General features: G+C 38.9%; 1 protein-coding gene across 1 annotated transcript in view; it reads right to left on the bottom strand.

Annotated features, from left to right (window-relative positions):
• Positions 1–2,461: 2,461 nt before the first annotated feature.
• The window catches only part of plcd3a (phospholipase C, delta 3a), a 46,372-nt gene continuing 22,459 nt past the window's right edge, over positions 2,462–26,374 (bottom strand). Inside the window, exons 3-15 of the mRNA XM_088331581.1 lie at positions 23,304–23,532; positions 22,808–22,937; positions 17,466–17,691; positions 16,144–16,345; positions 15,922–16,066; positions 13,328–13,480; positions 13,095–13,247; positions 10,058–10,208; positions 9,646–9,762; positions 8,459–8,637; positions 8,264–8,399; positions 5,383–5,532; positions 2,462–3,385 (exon numbers count right to left, since the gene is read on the bottom strand). Coding sequence (XP_088187707.1) covers positions 3,243–3,385; positions 5,383–5,532; positions 8,264–8,399; positions 8,459–8,637; positions 9,646–9,762; positions 10,058–10,208; positions 13,095–13,247; positions 13,328–13,480; positions 15,922–16,066; positions 16,144–16,345; positions 17,466–17,691; positions 22,808–22,937; positions 23,304–23,532 — 2,114 coding nt within the window. The 3' untranslated portion in view covers positions 2,462–3,242. The remainder of the gene's footprint in view (positions 3,386–5,382; positions 5,533–8,263; positions 8,400–8,458; positions 8,638–9,645; positions 9,763–10,057; positions 10,209–13,094; positions 13,248–13,327; positions 13,481–15,921; positions 16,067–16,143; positions 16,346–17,465; positions 17,692–22,807; positions 22,938–23,303; positions 23,533–26,374) is intronic.

Here is a 26,374-nt window from a genome sequence, read left to right as displayed (position 1 = left end):
ACGTCCCTCGATATTATTGGTCTAGGGCTGACTACGTCAGGCTGTCCTGTTTTAGTTTGGAGCTAAAACATTTATTTTTTTTAGCATGGAAACTTTGTACTAAAAATTAACAGGAATTATTTTTTTAACATTTGTGTTCCATCCTTGACGTCCACTTAGGTTTTTTCTTATGTCTAGGATTTATTTTGACTTAAAACTACGGTAAAATCAGTGCAGTACAGTAGTTAGCACATTCGAGACCGGGTGGAAACATATGTTGGCATGGAGGGACGAGCGCCATCATGCTGTATTTGCCCAAAACACACCCTAGGAAATAGTGCCTCTACGACCCAAGTGGTCAACAGATCCAACAAACCAACATACGATGAAGTGCGGGTCATCGAGTATGTGTATCAGACAAATTATGTATAATAGCTGGTAATGATAATTGATTTTGTCGTAAAGCGACGTTGCGTATTATTTTACCACTAGATGTCGCTCTCGGCTATATTGCAGGGATCCCCGACGTGATGCCCCCTTTTGACAACTGAAGTGCCCACGGAAATGTTCTGAAAATACATGGCAAGTGCTGGGTAATTACTGAGAAATATTTGCTAATTTAAGTATCCTTTTTCTTATTTTAAAACCTATTGAACTTTTTGTTCTAATCCAGGGGTTTGCCACCGTGGTGCCCCCAGGTAGGCCCCTAAGGATAGCTGAGTAGCCCTTGGACTGGTTCTGAAAATAGCTTACCAGTTATGAGTCACTGTGATTTTCTAGTAAAATGTTTTCTTTTTAGTTGTCGAATGAATCTATTTAACTTTACTTCCAATACTAAACCTGGTAATAACACAGTAATAACATGATAGGTTGTTATTTTAGAAATGCATTTCAAACTCTGTGACCTGCGCTAATTAGTATCAAAAAGTATTTCTCTGCTTAAAAACTGTTGGAGACTGTTGTAGTGCAACTGAAAACAAGAGCTAAAAAGCACAAGGAAGAATACAAACTACGAAGACACAAAGTGACCAAAATGCACCATTTTACTGTTTTTACCCCCCTTAGTTTTTGAGGTTTTTGGATAGCCATAGCAGCAGGATGGCAGGCAATATTTTCAGCTCTCTTAAAGCGAAGCTCATGTTATCTAAACAACGTTTTAAATCCCGATTTGAATGTGTGTGTGATCATATGTGACCTAAAGGCCTCGCAACGGCCAATTCGACGTTTGCAAAAATGTACACAGTTGTACTTGAGACCTCTGCGAGTGTCTTTAGCTCGGTTTTGTATCAAGGTACCCACAATAAATGCCAACAAATCGATAAACATCTGCAATTGTGTGGTCTGCTATGTTGGGGCCTCTTACGTCCTCTCGCGGCCAAACTGGGTACTGGAGCTCCTGCCCACCGACCACTCTAAGCAGCCAAATCTAATTTTCTATCGGCCTGCTGGTGGGTCGTTTAACATGTGTAAAATACATGCTAATTTCCTGACCTATGAGTTTTTTTTAAAATAATGCAGGTTTATATGATAGTTCAGTTTTTTATGCTTACTAATTAAATGCTTTTTTTTAATAAACAAAGTTTTTTAACATTAGGAGGCGCTAAATATTACACACTGTCCCTTTAAAACCCATCCAAAATATTATAATTACTAGCTCCAACTAGTGCAAAGAACCATAGTTAAAAAAAATTAAATTAATTTAAAGGTCAATACAAAGGTTTTCCTGAATTACATATTTCTAAACCCTGTCCGTATTTGATTGTTTTGAGCAGTTCATAAGCATCAGAATTGTATGCCTGTCACATGGAGGGACAGGTGGCAAAACAACTCATATACATTTAGATAAGGAACATCCTAACAACATGAAAATCAAGAGCAGATGGGTCTCATGAATCGGTTTTAAAGTAGCTACTCTAAATTGCTCAATCGTTCTCAAGCAGTGAGATCAGCTTCTCCTTGTGAACAAGTATGTTACAAATAAGTAAAATAGGACAATGATACCAAGGATGACATTCCTCAATTTACAATTGTGAGAATTCAGTCATCAACAGTCATCAAAAGATTGAAAATCTCAAGAAGGTTCTAAACGTAAGCCGCAAAGCCAGAAATCATTATTGAATCCCTGTGCTTGTTGGTTCCTCAGCAAGCGCAGCATCAATAACCAATATCAATGTGTGAAGGGTATAACCACAAGGCCTTGGGAACAACAATGGGTTACTTTATCAAATCAATTGTGTTGCCTTCGGGGCAGTTAAGATGGGCATTTCAAACAATAATGGGTCATTGTCATTTTTTGTATAAGTTTCTAATGTAAACGGAAAACAATACATTTTGTAGTACTGCACTACTTAATATGAGCAACTAAACTAGACTCCGTTATGTTATTGATTACCGTTAAAGGATGAGGTCTTGAGGAAAACAGGTTGTGAAACATTTTACAAACAAGTTAAAAAGTATCCTTTGGAAATGAGAGACACACACATTCCATTATTAAAATTGTATTGGCACTTCATGGGCAACAATGACAGCGTTTCACTTTAAGTTAGACAACTAGCATGACAAAGTGCTTTGTTACAAAACAAACAACATCCAAAACGGTAAGCACAGAATTATTCCTCAATGTTAATGACTTTGAGTTGATCTACAGGTAAATACAATGGTAGTAAGTGATTTTTTTAAATCATAAAAAAGATACAATTTTAGTATTAGATGACCTGTTGAACCACAGGAACAAATATAATACTGAAAGGTTTAACTTTTCACTAAATCATTTGCTCTCCTTTGGCAATGCAGAGGACATAAAACAGAAATAAGGGTAAAAATGAGACATTTACTCATCGCCTTTCTATAACTTATATGAAATCTAGCATCTCGGAGCTAAAAATAATATAAAGACACACGTAAACATCTGTTTGTAATGTAACACTGCTTATTTTTTGTGATTTTTAGCTTCATGTTGTGAAAGACATGTTAACATACGTATAAAGTGTCAAAAGTACATTATGTCTGTTTGTTCTTTGTTAGTGCTCAGTTCTGATCATGTTCCCTTTTTTTAGTGGGAACAAAACCACTGCTATGATTCCCAACTAAGACAGGGATGGGCATAAAATCGATTTTTCAGTTCTAAGAATTAGGTAAAATTGCCGTATTATTTACTATTGGTAATTAAAGAAGATTAAACTGGCCTATCAATCCATTTTACAAACCCAATGTGACCTTAAGTAGGCCACCCACCCCTGATTGAAGACCTCACTGAGGGTGCTTTACACTTTTTGCTTGGGAGAAGGCGTACTTTCAAAGACGTGTTTAATAGGGACGCCTTTGCGCGATACTTTGACGTGGATGAAGAGCGTAGCGGGGGCCAGCCGGGATCCGTCGGCCTTCAGAAGGTGGACATGTCGGTACCCTGAGAGCAAAACATCAAAGATTTGTTACCAAAACAGTGTAAAGCAGCCATATCAAATAGTGCCGGGGTTGCCAAACCCAAACATGTTGAAAAAGCCTCATTGAATAGGTTAAGAGCCGCAAAAAAATCAAAGCTTTATATAATCCTTTTAGACCCTTTCATTTGTTTGTAAACATTGTGACGTATCCTGTGGGCAGGGCTTAGCCTGGAGGCAAAAAAATACTTCCGCTGGTCAGGAGACAGCTGTCATTGCTGCTATCTGTCATCAGTTCGTGTGTTTGTGTTCCGGAATCGGAGAAAAAAAGGTTGGTGATCGTACATTAAAGTTTTACAGGATCCCAGCAGACATTCTTGATCAAAGAAAACGACGAAAGTTGTGGTTAAATGTAATAAAGCGAAAAGATTGGACAGAGGCACTCGTCAAAAATGCTCTGCTATGCAACGCACACTTCATATAAGGTAGGAGCACGTTTATGATTGTTGCTATTGAGTCTATTTTGCTTGTTATATAATAGAAATATCTTTTATTTTCTTAGCTTCAACCAACTGTTGGCGTGTAGCCTAAATGCCAACATTAGCCTTCAAAATACTGTGTGGGTCAAAAATAATAACAGGCACGCATTGCCAACAATATTAGGGCACACTATCCAAGCAATTTATTAGTTAAATTTAATTATTCATGTATTTATTGTTTTCATTTAGGAGAAGCATCTCTTGATAAGGCTACATGCTAACAGTTAGCTTAAGCTAAAAAATTAACAAAATCATGTACAATCTTTACTCAACCTTCGTTGGTTTTATATTTTTTTGCATTTCTACTGCTGTTTTGTTTGGGTTTGTCTGGTTTTTACCTTCCTCCTACCTCACGGCCAGGGAAGATAGAAAAACTCACCCCTGGCTGATTCCTTTTTTTAAACATCTTTTGTTAAATAAATCAACTAACCAATCAATCTACTGGCAGAAATATTTGATCATTCAAGTATGTTTTTCCTTATTCTAAAACCCTTCGAACTTGTTCCTTTAGTCCACATGGTGCCCACGGGCACCAGGTAGCCCCCTAAGGAGAGCTGAGTAGCCCGTGGACTGGTTCTGAAAATAGCTCTCCAGTGATGAGTCATTGTGATTTTCTTGGTAAATGTCCCCCCCCAAAAAATTAATCTGGTAATAATATAGTCACAACATAGTAATAACATGATAACAGGTAGCCCGTTGTGATAATTAGTAACAAAAAGGAGCTCTCAGCTTCAAAACGGTCGTAGACCCCTGCTCTGATCAAAACAAAAACATCAATACGCAATTGCAAAAAAAAAGTCCAATAATGTATATTCAAAGGACAGTGGGATATTATGTCGATGTATAAAGTCATGCAGGGGTCTCCAACGTGTTGCCTACGGGCACCAGGTAGCCGCCAAATAATACCTGAGTAACCTGCTGACAAATTCTGAAAATAGTTCATCCATGATGATTTATTGTGATTTTCAAGTAAAATGTTTTTTTCCCCAAAAGTTAACCTGTTAATAAGTTAGTAACAACATTGTAATAACATGATAAGTTATTTTAGAAATGCATACTAAACAGGTAGCCCTTTGCGATAATTAGTAACAAGAAGTAGCTCTCAGCGTCAAGACGGTTGTAGACCCCAGCTCTAATCAAAACAAAAATATCAATATTCAATTGCAAACAATAATGTATTTTCAAAGGGCAGCGTATATTACTGTATGTGACTACTAGATGTAGATGTATGGTGTCGAGCAGGGGTCTCCAACGTGGTGATTTTACAAACAATTAAAGAGACCCAGATGCAACCAAAAAAGGGAAGTTTACAAAATGAAGGAAAAGTTCAGGAGTCCCATAATTCTTCAAATCATTTTCATAGCACTTCAATTGCAGCATACCAAAAGCTTGCTCATATAGTTCAAAACTTCAAATTTTGGTTCAAGACCCAACACCCCAAAATCCATTTGACTGAAAAAGGTTGGCGGGTTCCTGAGTATCACCTGTGCGCAAGCTGGTGAATGGTAATGTGAACTGCCCCACAAAGTCGTTCTTGGTCTTGTGGTCGTGGTCCTCCACCACAAAACGCACAATTGCCAGCTCAGGTACTTGCAGTTGGAAGTTAAGCGTACAGTCCCATCGTGGGTTGAAGCCTGCGGAGAGCGCAAAAGAGCAGACCAGTGGATATTGCATAAGCTTTTCAACTCAACAACACGAGTCCAGGTGATGGTCACAACAGCTGTATGGCTACAAGGGCATAGGCTGGATCTTTGCGTTGGGAGGTACAAATCACATTTAAGTGATCATATAATATTGGTGGTGACACTCATTGTTTGATATTGGTGGGGACACTTCTCCTCCGTCCAGACCAAAACTATGCCCTTGTATGACTAAGGTGGTATTTCAAGACAGGTACCGTGAATTCTGGACTACAGGCAGCCACATTCCTCATCATCTAATTAGAGACACGAATGAATGGAAGAACGAGGTTCACACTGTCCTTATGGACCTGAATTAAGATCGCAATCTTAGCAGAATCAGTGGAGAAAAGTCTAAGAAAAGGAACAACGTGCTGCGACTACAGCTGTCAATTTCAATCAACGAGCATAGCAGTCAATAATAATCATTATACATAAACACTTGGAATCTTCCCAACATGTAGTGTTGGCTGATTGAATTTTTAGTGCGGCAGCGAGTGACTAATGATCGGAAACATTTTTCCTAATATAATGTGACAGTTTTCGGCCCGATATGAAAAATATCCACCCATGCATTTTCTTCTGCTTATCCGGGGTCGGGTGGTGGGGGCAGCAGCCTCAATAGGGAGCCCAGACCTTATCCCGAGCCACTTCATCCAGCTCATCTGATGGAATCCCGGGTGTTCCCAGGCAAGCCGAGAGACGTAGTCTCTCCAGTGTGTCCTGGATCGTCCCCATGACCTCCTGCCGGTGGGAGGTGTCCTGGAGGCATTCTTATCAAATGCCTGAGCCACCTCAACTTGCTCCTCTCAATATGGAGGAGCAGCGGCTTTACATGGAGTCCCTCCTGAAAGACAGAGATTCTCAGCCTATCACTAAGAGAGAGGAGGAAACTCATTTCAGGCGCTTGTATCTGGGATCTTGTTCTTTTCGGTTATGAAACACTGTTCATGACCATGGATGAGGGTAAAACGTAGAATGACCGGTAAATTAAGAGCTTTGCTTTTGATTTGAAAAATATACCCGATTGCTAGTCACCAGCTGCCACTCAAGAATATTCAATCAGCCGACCCTACTTGTTAGAAAGATTCCAAGCATTCGTGTATAATGTTTTTTGTCACACTTGTCAGAGTTTTGTACAGCTTAAGGAAAGTTAATTTCAAGATGTTTAAATACTTTTTGAATTCCTTTTGAAATCAAATTTAAGACCAAGTCGACAAAAAACACAATTGAAAAAAAACAGAACAAAAAACGCTACATAAAGTAGAAGCAACTTTAAACAAATGTTTATATATGTCACGTCTGGCGCGGTTGCCATGGCGCCCAGGTGGTTCCAGCTGGGTGGCGCCGGATTCTGGCGCGGTTGCCTCGGCGATCAGTTGGCCCCGCCCATGAACCCCGGCTGAGATGTATATGATTGAATGCATCTTAGAACTTTGAACTTTGCTTGGCTGGAGCGTTTGTTAAACCTGGTTAAACTCTGTGAGACTTATGTGAGACTTCTGTTAAATCTTGTTAAATGCCTAGTTCTGTGAATCTGCCCATATTTGATACTGTTTTGTTTTTGGTCTGATCCGTTTGTTTTTGGACACTCTTTTATATTGAGTGTATTTCTAACCCACTCCGCGACCATCGATTGTGCGCCCTCCTCCTCTTCCCCCAATCAATTGTGAGTTTGTCTACGCGAATGGGTCCTTTCCTGTTTCCTGCCCCGCTTCGTGACAATTTGTTTAATTTTTTTTTATTGTTAGATCACATTTTGGTCTAGTTGAAAACTTTCTGTTTGAAAAACATAGCTCTCCTTAAAATGTTAGAAATGGAAAATGTATGTTTACAGTATATTACGCATGTTTAGTCAAACTGGCAGATAAGTACTAATTGCATCGAGCTCTTCTGTTACATTCATGAAGCATTTTTATCACGATGCATGAAATTACTTATACCAAATATTTTAGTTCTAACAGATATAAATCTTATTCATGTGTTCACGGGTAGCACGGAGGCGCAGTGGTTAGCGCGTGTGCGGCACAGTTCTAAGGTCTTGGGAACCTTCTGTGTGGGTTCAAATCCAGCTACCGGACTTCCTGCGTGGGTTTCCTCCGGGCACTCCGGTTTCTTCCCACATTCCAAAGACATGCATTTCACGTTAATTGGCCGGTCCAAATTGTCCCTAGATCTGAATGAGCGAGTGAGTTTTCTGTCTCTGTGTGCCCTGCAATTGGCTGGCAACCAGTTCAATGTGTCCCCTGCCCACCGCCCGGTGATTGCTGGGATGGGCTCCAGCACCCCCGCGACCCTACTGAGGATAAGCGGTGCAGCTAATGAGATGGGATGAGAGATGCATGTGTTCACATTCTTAAGATTTTCTAGAATTGGATTCAAGCCATTTTATTGCCAAATAATGAATTTAATGCCTTTCATTACTTTTCAAGGATCTGCAGGAACCCTTCTTGTGCATAGTTAATTCATTAATATTAACTGCTGTGCTAGTTGATTGACATTGACAATTGACAACTTATTTTAAAATGTAAGAAATTGATGTGAATGAGTTTATTTTGATGGTTGTTTAAGCCTGCAACTTAAAATCTGGTGCGGATTGTACAAAAACAAAGTTGAATTTGCGCATGCAGCTTTTAATCACATGCGTCCTGCAGTGCGGAATTTACGGTGATAAAGAAGGAAATACCGTTGTTATCAATGCGGTGGGTTTTGTCTCTGGTGTTATCAATGGCCACACCGTGAATCTCCACCCACACCTGCGGGTCCACAATGGAACTGGCTTTGTCTGTGTTGATTTTGGGAAGCTGTTGTGCTGAAATCACCTGATAAAGAAAGGCGGTCAAGACATGGAGAAGACTGGATGATGACTAAATTGAGTTACTCGTATAGTCAGCTGGGTGGGAATGTGACCAGGACCCCCGCCCGTGTTCTCCGGGTCAAAGTCAGAGTCGCCATAGCAGAGGAAGCTGGGCTTGCGGACGTAGCCGCAACGACCGTTGGGAAGAAAGCGGCCCTGGTTTAAGTCCATCTGTTCACCGTGAGTCTGAAAATTTAAAGCAACTGCACACAAAACATCAGAAGAAGAATTATTTTATTTGCAGAAGAAGTATTTTATTGCAGAAAAGTTCTTTGTTATTTTTGTACTGTTAAAGGTTTCACATTGTACTGTTTCCTTATTCACACTTGACTTAATCTCCAAACTTCGTGCAATGGAAGTTTTTACGTTGATTGTTAGTTTTAACTCTCAGATCGGGTCGGGCCTAAAATGTCAATCATTACGTTTGGGTCAGGTCGGGCTTTTCTTTAACTAAATTTCCTTCTTTGTCGCTCTACTTCTTTCTTTTAAAGACGGCATAAAAATGTTCCCGTCAACTCTTAAAAAAAAACAGTTAATGAGGGATTGCTGTAAACATAACCTCCGCAGACACAGAAATATTGTTTAACTTGGATTTTATTACAAAAGACGGGTTCTAAGTGTCGCGCGGAGATCATCACAACGGATGCCGTCCTCTCCATATGCAGTCACCGGTCGGTGCTCAGCAACATTGGCGTCCGGCACCGTCGACACAAAAGAAGCGAGCGCGTGCCCAAAATCTTCCCTTGTCCTCCCAAGTACTCACAAATAAAATATGAAAATTCGGGTTTGCTTTGGGCCAGCAAATCAAGTTTTTGGGTCGGGCTTGGTCGGCTTTAATACCGGTGGGCTCGGGTCGAGTTGGGCTGGATTTGTGAGGCCCGATTTTACCTCCAATAAAGATCAGCTAAAACTCATTTATTTAGTGTTAAAGTAAAACGAAATTATGGATAAATCTGCAATTCTGTGGTTGTGACGGGATAATTAATGTCAGTATGAATACAGATTTTGATCGACATTACATAGCAAATCTCCTTTGAGTGAAATATTTAAATAAGTGCTTCCACTTATTTGTCTGTTTAAACGAAATTGTGTGCACTTTTGCCATCTCTGCTGCACATTATGACCAAGTGGTGCTGCTCTTGGGAATAATCAGGCAGCATGAATTCATTTTTCTCGAAAACACTCGCAGCCTTCGGACTTGTAGCTCTTACCCATCTGGCAGCCAGCATTCCACATTTCCTGGGGATTGAAGTTGGAGGACTGCAGGCGCTGTCCGGAGGGGTATATCCGGCTTAGGTGTCTGCTGTTGTGTCTCACAAAAAGCTTTCCTGAAAAATAAACTCATCTAAACGTATGTGCAAGAGCATGGGATGTAGCATAACTATAAATCACTCACAAATTGATTTGTATGAAAAATGTTATTGGTCTTTTTGTAAAAGTGGTTTAACGGGTATTTTTTTCATGTACTTGTTCTTATTTCCTTTTTATACATGTTGTAAAATAAATACATTCGATAATCTTTTTCTTTTCAGAATTTAGAGAGAAAGATCATAATAAATAGCATTTTTACAATGCATAATCATTTATTACAGTTTACCCAGCGTCATAAATTGCATTTGTTACCCGAGTCTTTGATAAGCCTGAGGGCGTCATTCTCAGAGAAGGAAGACATTTCATCAGGTGGCTTATCCCCGACGTTTGTGAACCCGCAGAAGGGGACGCTGCGGCAGTAGACCACCAACTCCGACAGCTCCACACTCATTTTAGAGCACACCTGAGCATAGGGGGCGCCAACATAAGAAATTATGATTGCACATTAACGCCGACGATCCAGCAGATGGTGCTGAAAAATTGAACAGTTCAGGAAATATTTTATGTGTTATTGGGCCTTGTAAGACCCAGCGTTGTTAAATGACATTTTTATTATTTCCAAAAAATGGTAAAAATATTTTTGGATGTTGCCTTTCTTCACATTAACATATCCATTGAGTTCTACTGTTCAGACTCACAATTATTCTGCAAGATTTGTATAGAGACCCGGCCCAAAGGTGCAGAACATTCACAATCTGCAAAACTTTGGCTGAGCAACAACACGTTGTTATCTTGGACTAGATACATCAGAATTAAATAAGTATAATAACGTTCTTGTGAAACTTTAAATAAATATAGCCCGTGTCCCATATCAACAAACATACCACTTAAGGTTTGTCTCTCTGTCGCAGTTATATAAGATCGTTGAGGCTCATTTCGACCGTCATTTTTGTTGTAAATACGCTTTCAAAACAAAGCGTGAGCAAAGTCCTTTTGTAAAAATGTCACAAAACACTGCAAGAGAGAAGGATACGGATGTACAGTATTAGGGGACTGCGCTATACGTGCAGAGATCTATGCACTCTTACCGTTCACCAAAACAAATTGCTTTGGGTGCTTGGCTGGTGTTTTGGAGTGTTTACAGTTTGTTCTGTGGGCTTTTCTGTAGGGTGTGGTTCAATGGCTGAAAATTTTGAGGCCATCTGGTGCATCCCTATCAGTGTAGATAAGCCACCCTTGGGTCCCTTTCTTCACACGGTTAGTCCGTGCCTTGCCGTATTCATATTTTATTTCTTTTACTATTTCGTTTGTTTTTATTGTATTTTAACCAATGCGTGTGTAGCGGGGATTTTATTGTTTTGTTGTATGCTGAATGCTTTTATACAACACTTTGAGTGGCAAATTCTTTGCCTGACAAGTGCTTTACAATCAATTCGATTTGATTTAGAATTTATTTTTCATTTGTTTTTCTCATAAAATGTGTGTAAACTGTAGTTAACACCTTGCCCTATTTTAGACAAAACAAATGTTTAATGTGTTGCTTTGGCCTCTATACAATAAAACTGGAAAGGCACAAAGAAGATTACAATAGCCCTTGACTTATCTCCGAGCCAGATGAACTCATGAAAAGAGCTGGATCTGGTACTTGTTTTTTTTAATATATTGGTCCAACAGGGTTAATGTGAAGTAAAGTTGAATGTTTCTCGAGAGATATTAAACTGGCGACTGCAGCTTGGGCAAAAAGACAGACAACTGCATGATATCTTAACAGTCAAGTTAGTGAACAAAATACCAAACTAGTTTCTTGGCCATAATTTTATTCTTTTACACATCTATAATACCTTCCCGATAAACATTTATTAAATGTGTGTTGAAAGTGCATCACGTTTAACTGGTTACACAACAGTTTCTGCCAATTCGGACATACAGTACGCTTATTTGTGTGATACAAGCATTTGTTCTTCGGAGTTTGCACTCCTTCCACTTGTGAATTTTTCTGTGAAATGTTTTGCTAAATTATTTCTGTTTATCATATTTTTTACATGTTTTGAATTTGTATTTTTTTTTAATTGTTTGTGTATTTGAGGGATAATTTGTAATAAATTTCGAGTCATCATAATCAATCCTCTTCTAATATTTTTTAAGAACGTAAAAAATAACAAAAGTAACCTTAGACATTGTGTATTATTTAGCGCCTTCTAGTGGTAAAAAAATCCTTTTCATTTCATCACAAAAAAGTGCATATTTTTAAAATACAAATAGGTCAAGAAAAATGTATTTATTTTATATGACATGAGACTTGCTACTATGGGTACCCCTAAAAATGGAAAAACCTGTGGAGGGCTGGGCGAAATTGTGGGAAGAAAAATGGTGCAGTTTGGTTACTTTGATAGATAGATAGATAGATAGATAGATAGAGAGATCGATAGAGAGATCGATAGATATAGATAGATAGATAGATAGATAGATAGATAGATAGATAGATAGATAGATAGATAGATAGATAGATAGATAGATAGATAGATAGATAGATAGATACTTTATTCATCCCCGAAGGGAAATTCACATTTCCAGCAGCATCCCTGAGCTGAGAACAGTACAATAATAAAGCCACAAGAATACAATATACAAATACCCAGTGTGACGTGCAAATGCCCACAGTAGCGTTTTATATAAAGTAACTAAATAGTGCTACACAGAATACATATTGCAGTAAGTTTCGGTAATATCCAATGTAGGTGGTGTGGTTTAATATGGGCCTTTACTCTGCCGGGTGGAGTTAAAGAGCCTCATGGCATGAGGAAGAAAAGATCTCTTCAGTCTGTCCGTAGTACAAGACAGTGACAGCAGTCTGTCGCTGAAACTGCTCTTCTGTCTGGAGATAATGCTGTGTAGTGGATGCGATGGATTGTCCATGATTGACCTCAGCTTTTTCAGTGCTCGTCTCTTTTTGTGCTTTGTAGCACCAGTTTTTGGTTACAGACACAATAAAGCAACTTCTAGTGGTCAATTATTATAACGTGTCCCTTTAACTATAACATAACATTACATAAAACACATCCATACATAAGGAGGCAATTTCCGTAGAAGTAAAATGGTTGTAGTTCCACCACTAATAATTCCGTATTATTTAATAATATATGTGTATTTTTCCCAATTTTTCCAATTCTCATAATTTTTGGGTTTTTGGGGATTTTGAATTTGTTTCCAATATTTAATACTTTTTTTCAGAATGCTTTCTATTCTCAATGTTATAATCAAGTTTTCCCTTACTATGGTGAGAAATAACTAAAAGAAGTTCCAAGAGGATACCTTCCTTAGTAGAAGTAAACCTGTCAATTTTTCTGACCTTGGCTGGATCCTTTTTAGTCGTGCTTTTGTTTCCACCTGTCTGCTCGTCCTCGGAGCTCGATGAAAAGCTGCCATAGCTTCCGTTCTTGCCTAGCTGGCCCAGGTGAGGGATATGCTTTTTCCCTTTTACCAAGATGCGTCCCCTCAGTTCCTTCAAGAACAACACGCTGTTAGGACCACTATTTGATAGATTTTTATCAAATATTTTTTACGCATGACTTCTGTCTTTACCTCAGGTGAGGGCAGATCCTTGAGCGAGTGTCCACTGAGGGGTTTGTTGAGCAGTTTGCTCCCGAGGATGGCGCGGAGATGATTGGCCATGACCACTTGCTGCTCCACAGAGCAATGGTTCTCCAGGGACAAGATCAGAGGATACGGAGACGTCTAGTGGACCAAAGAAACATTTCAGAAGCAAACTCGAAACCTCTTTCGTTGCATTGCAGTCTATTGAAAAACATTTCGTCCAAATTTGTATTTTTTTGCATTTTGACAAAAGTATATAATGATAAGTGCAAAAAAGACAAAAATAAATAGAGATACGGGTTTTTCAGGATAGCGATGATTCTTTCTTTTGAAGCAATAAGATAAACTCCAATCATGTCTTAACACATGCCAATCTGCATGTAAAACCAAGTACACATTTAATCTGAATCCCAATATATTTCAGCAGTTTACTGTAGCTGGAATGCTTAAACGATTAAAGTAGTTTCCTCTACAATGGTTATTTTTATTTTATTTATTTATTTTTTATTTATCTTTTTTGTGTTTATTACATTATTTTATAGTTTATTTTAACTTAGATACTTCTGTGGTATAGGTTTTTCTGTATTATAGTTTTGTTTGGTCAGCAATATACTATAAATATTTTTCTAAAATAAAGACATGAATCTGAAAATATAATCCTCAAAAAAACTTAAGAATAATTTGAAAAAGTACTTTAAATATTAAAATAAAACTTCACATTAATATAATAAAATATACATATTAACATAATAATGTATGTCAAATGCTAAAAAATGATATAAAATATAATAAAACAAATATTTTTAAATTACAGTCCTGTGTTTTTATTCTAAATTACACCAAAAAGGAATACGGTACACCTTTTACGAAGTCAATTAAAACCCTTCTATTTTGCCTAATCTCACAACATTGTGAAATTAATTGGCAATTATTCACTTTCTGTACTGACTGCAACAATTATTTGTTGAAGTAAAATCTTATAAATAATGGAAAATCTTAACATAGAAAATAAATATTAAAATACTCTCGTCTTTTCTTTTTGCTGGAAAGTACAACTTTTGTTAAAAATGACAGTGGTACTCAAGCATCTTAGTTTTGTAATACCCAGTGGAGGTAACTTGAGCAGGATTATTTGCACAGAGATGATACAATGAAGACTTAATATAAAAATAATACGGTATTTCACAACAGCTTAACAAAGTGTGCAAATGACTTTACAGGTCTCCAACCAGCTTCAAGCCTGTAATGGTTACCTTAACCACTAGGGTCCTAGCACAATTTCCTGGTGTGTGGGCAGCTACAGCCAGATGTTCATTCATCTTCCTGACAGCAACTCTCTGGACACTGAATTAGCTCAGATCATTTTGGTATCTATTTAAAAATGTTAAACTTATCTCCAGAGATCACACTGTATATTGAAACACTTTGCCTTATATTTGTTTAAACAAAATGTTATTGTCACAATATTTCAGGTTTCCATTTCTATGAAGGTTCTCTTTCCATCTACCATTCAATCTCTCCTCTATCTCTTTGCATCTTACCTTTCGTCATTTGGCCACTCACTTCTGTGTTAAATTTCCCTCGCCACAGCTGTGGTCACTTATCTTGATTTCCCTCCTACCATGGATATCCGTCGTTACTATTTAAACACTCTGTCCCCTTGGCTCTGTGCTAGCTCGTTCTTTTTCAGGTCACGTCCTGAGCACTCTCATTTTTTTTTGTTATATCGGTTTACCAAACCCTTGCCTGCCCTTCCTAATCACGAGTACCGCCTGACAAATTCTTGGACTGTCACCTTCGCTGTTTGGATTTATTGGAACATTGACCCCGCACCTGCATCTTGGACCACAACTGTTGTGGTTAATAGAGCTGACTCCCTGTGTACTAAACCCTGTCCAGAATATAGACCAGAGTTTGCTGTACTAATCTGTTTTTGCTCTTATTTTCCTTACGTCCCGAGTGAGTTCTTGAATGAATGATTGTATGAAGTTTATTTGCGCACAGCGCAAAAAATAAAGACGAAAATAAAAACAGTATCAATCACTAATTAACAGAAAGGAACAAAATATTTGCACAAAAAACAATAACTGACAGTAATTGATTGAGAAACCAGGTTTATTTTCTGTAATGCAATTAAGAAAAAAATGTCATTGATTCTTGATTCATCACAAATTAACTGAAATAAAAAAAGGTTTTTATAATATTGCTGGAAAAAAACTCACAGCCTTGTCAATTTATTAGAATATCATGAAAAAATATACCAGTATACTGTAAATTGGTTCGTCTTTGTGTTGATATGTCAGTCAATTTGTAATGAATCCAGAATGCATGACATTTTTGTTTTTAAATTGCATTACAGATAATAAATACATCTTTCAAAATGTTCTAATTTTCTTAGACGGATCTTTATATGCATTGACTTAGTTTATCGATTATTGGATTGCAAGAATACATTCAAATGTGCGTATGTGTGAAAGAAAAATACAAGTAATTATTAATCGTGAAAGTATTAATCATGATTCAGATTTTAGGGTTAAATATCAAGGACTGAGAATGTTTTCAAGCGGCATGTGCGGTCTCACCTTGAAAGCATACTGTGCAATGGTGACAATGACCTCCTTGAAAGGCACTTTGGAAGTGAGCGTGTGACCGTGGTAGATGACCGGCTCGCCTTTATCTCCATCCCAGCAGTCCAGCTCCACACAGCGGCAGCCTTGTATTAAAGCCCTGATACGCATGCATTTTTGGGGCCAATCTTTCATTTCGCAGATTTCCGACTAGAAAAATAAGAGCTGTGTAAATACCTGATGTAAGGCTCAGTGCTGCTTGCACTGGTCACTTGGTCCTTGGTGAGGTATGTGTTGTGCGAGGTGGAGATGAAATAGTGGGCCATGGGGCGGCTCATGTCCTGGTATACACGGGCGTGATCCGGGTTCAACACGTCATTCTCCCGCGACAGCATGTACATTGTGAAGCCATTTTGAGTCATGAAGTGGTTCCTTTGAGCTGTGACCCCCCAAAAAGGCATTAATACCATTGACCATCAAGATCGGCATTTTGAATACAAAAATACAGTAATCCGTTGCTGCATTACGGTTAATTTATCAGGATTTACCCCCCTTTGTGGATTGTTATCGCGAATTTGTTCTTTTTCCAATTGGGGTAACGGTAGCCACGCCCTTTTTCTGCCTGTGTTAATAACTTTGCAGCCTACGGAAGTGCAAATCTTTCAATTTGAATTTTACTAAAAGCCATCATCATGTCAACAAAAAGACCTGGACCCATAAAAGCACCTTCAGCCAGGCCCGAAAGGCAAAGGAAGATGCTTTCAATCGCCGACAAAGGTGGACTTCTTGACATGCTTAAAAAAGCCTCAATCAGCTCATTCATGATGCCCCTGCAAGTACGTGCCTTTCTTAAACACACTTAAAAAAATATTTTTTTTAACCTTTTAAGGGGTTTGGGTTGACGTTTAGACCCTATACTTTCACCATTTTCATTACACTAACAAATAGAAACGAAAAAAAAAATGTGGGGACAAGCAGGACGTACCTCTCCAGCACTCTCCCACCCCAGCTCTCTCCTATCTAATGTGTTCTGGCCTGAACAGCTTTGCTAAAAGTAAGATAAAAACAGATTATGGCTCTTTGAACTTATTTGAGTATTGTTGACACATAATTAATCAAGAAAATATTAAAGTTTCAACTTTTAAGGTACACTTAAAAAGAAGCACCCTACCGGCTGTGGGGAAGCATTACAGAATGAATGATTCTTCTGTTCGCTACATCAAGAAGGAAAGGAAAAACAAGGCCAAGAGCCGCAAAAATTTTTTTATAAGGGTGCAAAAAGGGTCACAACTGTCCGCAACAAGACCATAATGAGGATGGAGTCTGCATTGGCGCTGTGTAATAATGACATTCCGATACAAACGTTATCAACACGAAAGTGAGAATACTGTATGAAAACTTTGCTAAGAGCGGCAAGGAAGAGCAGCATGCCGGGCTAACAACAGGTGTTATGCACGTAGTCCTGAGCACATTTAGCGCTAGCAAGGGCATATATTGTTCAAAATGGATTAATTGTTATTTCATTTTTTGTTCTCAAGCTGGGACAACTTTTGACCCACCCCAGTCATTGAGCTCATAGGTGCCGATGAGCGTTTGTGCGTGGGCCAGGCTGGCATCTTCTCCCTGGTCACCCAGAAAGTCTCGCAGCTCGGCAGTGGAGAGCACGCAACCGTTGCTGGAATAGTGACGAAAGACTGCATCCAGTTCGGGGCGGCGCAGCAGCTCCCTGCAGAACTCCTCGATCTCGTTGTGGTCCAAGCGGTTGTCCCCGGACCTGTCGCACCTCTTGTGGATGTACAGTAAATTGAATCATCATAAATTCCTATTCCGGTGTTCGTAAAAAAAGAAAAAAAATCACGATACAGACGCTTTCCCTACTTACGACCATTCGACTTACGTAAAATGGTAGATACGAACATTTTTTTCGAAAAATATCCACACATTGCTGTAAGTTAGATTTTGTATCGTGTGCACCTTTTTCCGAGTACAGTACATTACTGTAGTGCTTCTTTTGGCTGCTACCGGTTTGTGGTGGCGCTGTGAAAGGTCACCCAGCATCCACCCCGAAGAACAAATCCGCCTCTACTTCCAGTGTCAGCCTGTCAACGAACTTCTGCCCCACAAGACGTGGGTTCTGTCCTGTTTTCCTGTCAACAAACTTCTGCCCGAAAAGACGTGGGTTCTGTCCTGCTTTCCTGTCAACGAACTTCTGGCCCACAAGACGTGGGTTCTGTCCTGTTTCCCTGTGATATCTGCAGTCCGGTATTGTTCCCAGTTATTTTTGACTGTTTGATTTCGGGTTCCAGTTTTGTAATCCGTTTATTCTTGTCCTGTTGGTTAGTTTCTTTAGTTTTGGTTCCCGTCTAGTTTCTCCTGTTTATTTTTGTTACCCTGATTCGTTATCGATCTCGTCTGTCTCTGGCGTCCTGTCCTTCCACGCCAGAGTGGCTTCCTAACGTGCATGACTCCCCATTTCCCATAAAATAAAAAGCTTGTGTGAGAACGTCACGCGATTGTGTCCTGTATCTGTTCTGGTACTGACAAAACATACTTATATAAAACTTAAACATACAAAATATAGCACTGAAGCAACTTACGAACAAATTCAACTAATGAACGATCGTCCGGAACCTATCTCGTTCATAAGTAGGGCCGCATCTGTATCATCACAAGGCAGGGGTTTATCACGTGGTGCCCGCAGCCACCAGGAAGTCCCGTATGAATAGCTGAGTAGCCTGTGGACAGCTTCTGAAAATAGCTCAACAGTGATGGGTCATTGCAATTTTCTAGTAAATTTGATTTCTAACTTGTGATGTTGACATAGCTGCTGGTATTTATAACCTGTTAATAACATAGTAACAACATAGTAATAAGAACAGTTGTTATGTTGGAAGTGTATATCAAAATGGTAACCCTTTGTGCCAATCAGTAACAAAAAGCTGCTATAAGTCCAGAAAAAGAAAAAAGAAAAACAAGAAAAAATGTAAATGTTAGCAATGAAATATTAATACACTTTACCAATTATTTTATTTATGTATTGTTTTTTTTGTTTATTTATGTGTTGTTGTATTTATTTGTTTATTTATTTGTTTAAGCATTTATTAATTCATTTATTCAAAATGTCACACTTAACAATGCTTATAAGACGTGGTTGTATTTTTTTCCTACGGAATTTGGAACTTCTTTCCCTGCTGCTCTCCTGTCTTGTCTCATCATTGCAGCCTTTCTCAAGCTCCTTATGTTGGGCGTGCAAGTACATTTTTAGACAGGCTTGTATAAAAGATTCTTTTTACATCTTTTTGGGGGTTCTTGCTTGTGTTCGGTCACTACTTGAAGCTGGCCTTTTCTTACTTTTACCATTTACTTGCAACCCTGACAAATAGAAACAGAATAAAAACCATGTGGAATAGTATGAACTTTCTCCCCACCCAACACCCTATGACCTCATTCCTCCTACCTAATGCATTCCACCCTAAACAGGTATGCTAAAAGTAACATAAAAGCAGATAGACATGGGGAAAAAAATAATGGCTATGTGGACACAGTTCGGCATTCTTAACACTTGATAAATAAAATATTATAGTTTTAACTTTTTAAGGACACCTCAAACAACGCACAATACCTTTAAGTTCAGATATAATATGTAAAAGTAACACAATTGTGCATAAATATTCCACAAAAAATACAAAAAACACTTATTATTGAGTTATGTGATTGCTAATGCCCAGACACAATCTAAGTAGAGTCATTGTGTTTTTCTTAAAGGGACAGTGTGTATTATTTGAACACTAGATATTTCTGTGTCGTGTAGTGCAACCGAAAATGAGTGCTTAAAAACACATGGACCCAGTGACCGATGCATTAGGAAATTCGCCAGAAGAGTTATTGACTGGTCAATACAAATATTTACTAAGGGTTATGCTTCTGGTAGCAAAGAAAATGATCACGGTTTCCTGGTTAAAACTACAATCTCCTGACATAAAACAATGGAGGGACAAATCTCTGCAAGACTTCAATCGAAATTTGATTCAATTTGAGAAAAGATGGACGCCTATTACACAATTTCTACTTGATATCTAAACACCTCACCTTTTAATATTATCTCCCTGATTATCATTTTCTTTTTTTGTTATGGGAATATCAATTGTATATATTTTTTGTTTGTGTTGTTGTATAGGTGGGTGACTCAACTCTCTGTTGAATTGTGTGTGAGAAATAAAAAGTTATATCTAAAAAAAGTAAAAAACAAAAAACAAAACAAACGGAAGAATATGAATGATGGAGACTCAAAGTGCACAACATTACAGCCTTTTACTCCTTATTTTATTACTCAGACTTTAGCGGAGTTTTTTTTATCTTTGAGAGTACCTGTGATGAAGGAAAATCATGTCATCTGCGTCTAAGTGAGTCACATGTTATGTAAAATAAACGCAAATTTGTCAACCTATAAATATTTTTTAAAAAGCACACAAGTATTTTGGCCAATTGTTTAAATCAATATAGTGGTTTTTTTAATGAATTACGTCATTTTACAACTAGGTGTCACGGTCGCCTTGGTGACCAGTCTGCCCCGCCCCCTGGGCAACAGCTGAAAGCAGTTCCACTAATGGTGGGTCTGTATTTAAGGCTGCATGGTGGGCTCTGCGGTTGCGGGTTCATTACTACTCATTATTCACAATCCCGGTCTGTTATGCCTTGTCCTGTTTTAGTCTGTTATGCCTTGTCCTGTTGAGTTCGTGCCGGAGGAACTCTGTATTGTTCTGTTTTGCCTCGGAGTATTGGGCGACTTTTATTTTATTAAATAAAACCTATGGATCGTCAACGCATTTGAGTTCTCCCTTCATGCCTCCTGCCTCCGTTCTGGTCCGGTCACCTTCCACGCCACCACGCCTCGTGACACTAGGAGGCGCAAAATAATACACACTATACCTTTAAATCAGGGATTGGAAAATTTTTGACCAATGGGGCCCTTTATAGCAAAATATTTTTATTTTTTTGGGGGGGAGAGAGAGCCAAGCCATATATTTTAAGATGAAATTTAGGAAAACCGCCATATCTGCTCTCAAGACATTATTTTTCAGCGCATTTTATTTCTCAGTGTGACGTCAGATGATTTGATAAAAAAAAATTAAAATAATGAGATCAGGCAGAACCTGTGTCCCGAACCGACAAATATACCACTTTAAACTCCCTCCCACAGTTACTTAACATCATTGAGGCTCATTCTGACCTTAACTTTTTTTGTAAATGGTTTCAAAACAAGATGCAAGAAGAGTTTTTTGTAAATATGTAACAAAAAACTTTTTGTAAATGTGTCACAAAATACTGCTAACGAAAATTGTATAGATGTATTTACCTTCAGCGCAGTGGGCGCATTGGAAAGAGAGAGGGGAGCGTGCTGTGTTGCATACCTCTGCCCACTTCCATCGTTCATCCAGTCAAATTGTTCTGTGTGCTTGGATAGCGTCCGTGGGTAATTATAGTTTGTTTTAAGGGTTTTTATCATCAAGTGTCTCAACAGTGAATGCACATTATTTAATGAGCTTCAATAATAATAATAATAATAATAATAAATAATATAGTGGAAATGGTTAAATCTAAGCTTAAAACACACTTCCATTCTATAGCATACGAATAACCTATAATTTATGTTGACAATATCTGTGTATTATTTGCCCTCATGTAGGTTTTAGATCAGGGGATGGTGTAATAATAGTCTGTGGTTTGCAATTATCTGTGGTCTGTGCAGCCCTTTGAGACTCTTTGTGATTAAGGGCTATGCAAATAAACATGACTTGACATGACTCTTTAACAATGTACAGCCAAAGCCTGTTGGTGTGACACCTTGATTGTAAACAGTAGCTAAAATTTTGCCCTTCATATATTGGACCGAACATTTTACATGATTAGAGCAGCTTTAGCAATGCAAGCACTAAACCTGACACTTAGGTTTAGGAGTTGAAACGCTACAGTGGAATTTCCACAGGTAGCATTAAGTCACCGAGCCATATGTACTCATAAAAATAGCCATGAATGGCTCGCGAGCCATAGGTTCCCAACCCCTGCTTTAAATGATGGTGTCCAAAATATGCCCAAATAACCTTATTTAACTGGACTAATTAACTTACCACCCAATTGTGCCAGAATTGCACAAATTAAAAAATTAATCTTTTCTCTTAAAAGAAAGGATCTTTTTTCACTAATGTCATTCGACAAGGGCAATATTAGTTAATTTTTTAATATCCAAATATTGCCGTTATCAATACATCCCTAGTAGCTCATTACGAGAGGAAAATGTGTAGGATCAGATATCACATTCATTAAATCATACATTATCAGTGATATTGTTTACATTATTTCTTTTAATCTTGATTGTGCCGTGTGGCAAGTACCATAAATATATCCCGAGAGTAGTTTATTTGTTTACTGTGTATTACAGAGGTGGCCAACAGTCATTGTAGGTAGCACGTCCTGCATGTTTTTAGTCATACTGCTCCAATACAAGTGATTTAACACACCAATAGCATCTGTCTTGGCAAAGAGGAACCTAAAAATCATGCTGGACATGTGGCTCCCTTGGTCTGTTATTTACTTCACCTGTGAAAAATTTCCTTCATTCTAACTAAACCCTACGACCGGCTTATTGCATAAGCTTGTCTTGTTAGGAGCAAAACTGTGATGCTTTTGTTGAGTGATTTAGGGGGTAGAGCGGGCGTGATCCTCATTTCCTATTGAGAAAGCATCTCCACAGCTGTGTAGATCAAAAGCTCTCTCAGGAGGGGATTCAGATAACATTCCAGCATCAGGAAGGAGCATCAAGCAAAAACTAACAGCTGTAATGCAGAGTCATTCAGCCCTGTAGGCTAAAACAGGCTAAACGATGGATGAAATCTCCCCTGACCTTGAACAAAGAGCGAGCATACTGCTCGCTCAGGTCGATGTTGATCATCTGTAGCAGCCCGCGGACTTCGTCGTAGCTCATCTTGCCGTCCTGGTTCTGATCCGCTCGCCGCAGGTAGCCGCGGATCCAGGTGGAAGGAGGGGGAGTTAAGAAAGGCAGTCAGATGACAAAAAAATAACAAATTATTTTTATTTTGGCGGTGCCCCTAGCATCATCACTCTCAGTCTTGATGCAAAAAAAAGGTAATTGTCTTGAAAAAATAGTATCCTGTACTATGGAACAAATCTCTAAAATAAGAAAACAGAAAGGTAATAAGTCAAAAACTTTTTCTCAGCTCAAACAAAAAATTGTAAGAGACAAACGGTTTAAATACCATGCCTTTATAGCTTTCAGGACGAAATCATTACTTTCAATAAGGTTTTTCTCTTTATTCAGTTCAGAACAACCAAATTACTTCCCACAATAACTCAATTCACTTAATTTCCCAAAAGGATATTGGTCCAGTTTCTCTTTCTGGGTCATGTTGGCAACACGCTCCTTCAAGGTTCGTAGGCCCCTCACCCAACGTTGCGCCTCATCCTCGCAGGGGCAAAGCAGGTCAAGACTCTTGCGAGCCCCCCGGAAGACAACCGTGAAGCAGCGGCTGTCGGGCACCGAGCCCGAGATTCGACGCAGCGCCTCCGACTGGCAGCCCTCTCGCACGCATTCCACCTCCGTTACTGCAACTGGAAACGGACGAGTCACATTATATGGCATAAAGAAAATGAATTACCTTTTGCGCATATGTTGCATCAGCAGCCTTTTGGCTTGAGGTTAAAATAAGACCGTCCAAAAATGTTTGAGGTTCAAGTGTCAAAGAATTTTTTAGACAATCATAAATTCTTCCAGTCACAGAGCAACTTGAAACCAAATAGCATGTGATTTACATTCTGTTGCCCTCATTTGGGACGGACACATGGAAACAGAAACCCCATACGGGCAAGGTACTTGAATACCGTCAGGATGTTAAGTTCTATTAAAAAAATATAGTAAATAGGCATCAGGTATTACACAACTACTGTAGTCAGGGAGGCTGGAGCTAGAAGTAGGAGGGATGTTACTGCTTTAATGTGTTATTCCGCTATTTATTAAATGCAGTTTGCGGAGTACTCCTGTATCATTCTCGTAGTCACATACTGTATAACCCTCTGTCTCCCAGCAGCAGTCCATGAAGGGTGGGCATGTTTATCTTTACCTCCAAAGTACAACTGTATATGGTGGCCCCGTCTCCGGCACTGAGTACGAGAATGCTGAATTTCTCCTCATTGAGATGTTCTCCCTACCGATTATAGTCACTTCTGAATAAAATTTACAACTATAAAATAAAATACTGAAATCAGGGGGTCAGCTTATATGCACATATTTGGTTGTGTTTTACCAGTAACGAATGGCAGGCAGCGCGTGGGGGAGGATGTGTGACCTATACAGGGAAAAGCATGAGCACAAGATATATGGTAAAACTGTGCTGAATTTCCGTCTTTTTATTTCTAAAATTATTTTTACAATCCACCATGCCTAGAGAAAAAAGAAAAATATCCGGGACAGAACCCACAAATGGTGGAGATCTTCGAGTGGTTTGTAACCCAGAGACAAAACGGATATGGAGTCTCTAGGCCAAGTATTTGTTTGTAAACTCTCAAGATTACACAAAAATACGAAGGCTTCACCGTTTCCTCAGATTGGTAGACACGCTTTATTTTATTTATTATATTATGTGGCTATTTAAAAAGTTTTTAGGGGCTTTTATGCGAGTATATGTGGAAATTTGTAATTTTCTTTTTGGTGTCAGCAATCTGAGGAGAAACTGATTTAATTTTTGAATGAAGTTACTAGTAATTTTAACTAATTACTGCTTTTCAGTAGCACGTCCTACACTGGTCCTTCCATTGGTCATACTTTTTGCCATGAATCTTAAATTCAATATGACAACATTACCATACAAAGCATTATTTTTTACATGAATGTCATATTTGTCAGAAAAGTATGGAATTTAATCATATGACAAAACAATTCTTTGCGGGGCAGCACGGCGGCGCAGTGGTTAGCGCGTGTGCGGCACAGTTCTGAGGTCATGGGTTCAAATCCAGCTACCGGACTTCCTGTGCGGAGTTTGTATGTTCTCCCCATGGGTTTCCTCCGGGCACTCCGGTTTCCTCTCACATTCCAAAAACATGCATTTCAGGTAAATTGGCCTTTCCAAATTGTCTCTAGGTGTGAATGAGCGAGCGAGTTGTCTGTCCCTGTGTGCCCTGCGGTTGGCTGGCAACCAGTTCAGGGTGTCCCCTGCCCACTGCCCGAAGATAGCTGGGATGGGCTCCAGCGCCCCCGCGTAAAAGCGGTGCAGATAATGGATGGATGGATAACTCTTTGCAAGTCAGTCCTTTCTTTATAAATCTTTTTATTTTCATTCTTCTTTTTGGAAAACGAGTACTGGCTGGTAATCACAACCGTATTGGTGCCTAAAATTTTAATATACGGTATTGTGAAGGAAATCATTTTATGTATGTTATTCCGTTTTTCGGACAAAAAGAATGCTTGTAATTTTTTTATGTTTCTGTGACATTAAAAGGGGAATGATCTGTTACGGAGCGGAGCGGGAAACAGGAAAGGACCCATACGCGTAGACGTACTCACATGATTTATTGGGGAAAACAAAGTTGTCCAAAAACAAACGGACCAGACCAAAAACAAAGCAGGATCAAACACAGGCAAAATTACAAACTAGGCACTTCTCAGAATTAAACAGAACTTGCAGGAATCTCACAGAAGGTTTACCCAAAGTTTAACAAAGCTTAACAAGTATAATAAATGCTCCAGCCACGCACCCTTCAAAGGAACGCGTTTAAATACTGTCAAGTAGCAATCAGTCAATGCGAATCAGCCGGTGATCATGGGCGGGGCCAACTGGGCGTCGCGGCAACCACGCCAGAATCCGACGCCACCCGGCTGGAACCAGCTGGGCGCCATGGCAATCGCGCCAGACATGACATGATCAGTAAATAAGTTATTCTGTTTTTGCTATTGGAAAAGTGTGAACTGTTATCTTGACTATTTTAGTTCATAATTGCTCACTATTAGGGACTACTGTTGTTCGTTGTTTTGACTTTTAACCGGCACTATTTTACCTATCTTTGACTATTGCGCGCGGTTTACATTGGCCAATAATGTTGCTGTTCATTGATTTCCACACCCCTTTTGGTTGGTTTGATTTTTGTTACTTAGTACTGTGTTGGAGGGGATAATTTTTTGATCTTGAGGATTTTTATACTGTCCTCTCCTCTTCTTCTTGCATGTTTTCCTTATTGTGCATGTCTACTATACTGTAAACTTATCAGGTATCAAAAATCAACTATTGTTAGTGTGAAAATAACACAAAAAATGTTCTGACTTTTGCTGTTCACAGCACTGTAAAATTAATTTCCGGCCAAGAGACTGAAAATCTTTAAACGACATATGTTACCACAAAAATCATGGAAATTAATTTACAACAATAAAAAATAGATCACAGTTAATCGACCCCTTAACCAA

This window comes from Urocampus carinirostris, chromosome 1, assembly GCF_059441175.1.
Source record: "Urocampus carinirostris isolate Australia breed hairy pipefish chromosome 1, RoL_Ucar_1.0, whole genome shotgun sequence".
Classification (NCBI taxonomy): domain Eukaryota; kingdom Metazoa; phylum Chordata; class Actinopteri; order Syngnathiformes; family Syngnathidae; genus Urocampus; species Urocampus carinirostris.
Note: the sequence above shows the minus strand (reverse complement) of the source record. Positions and strands in the feature narration are given on the sequence as shown.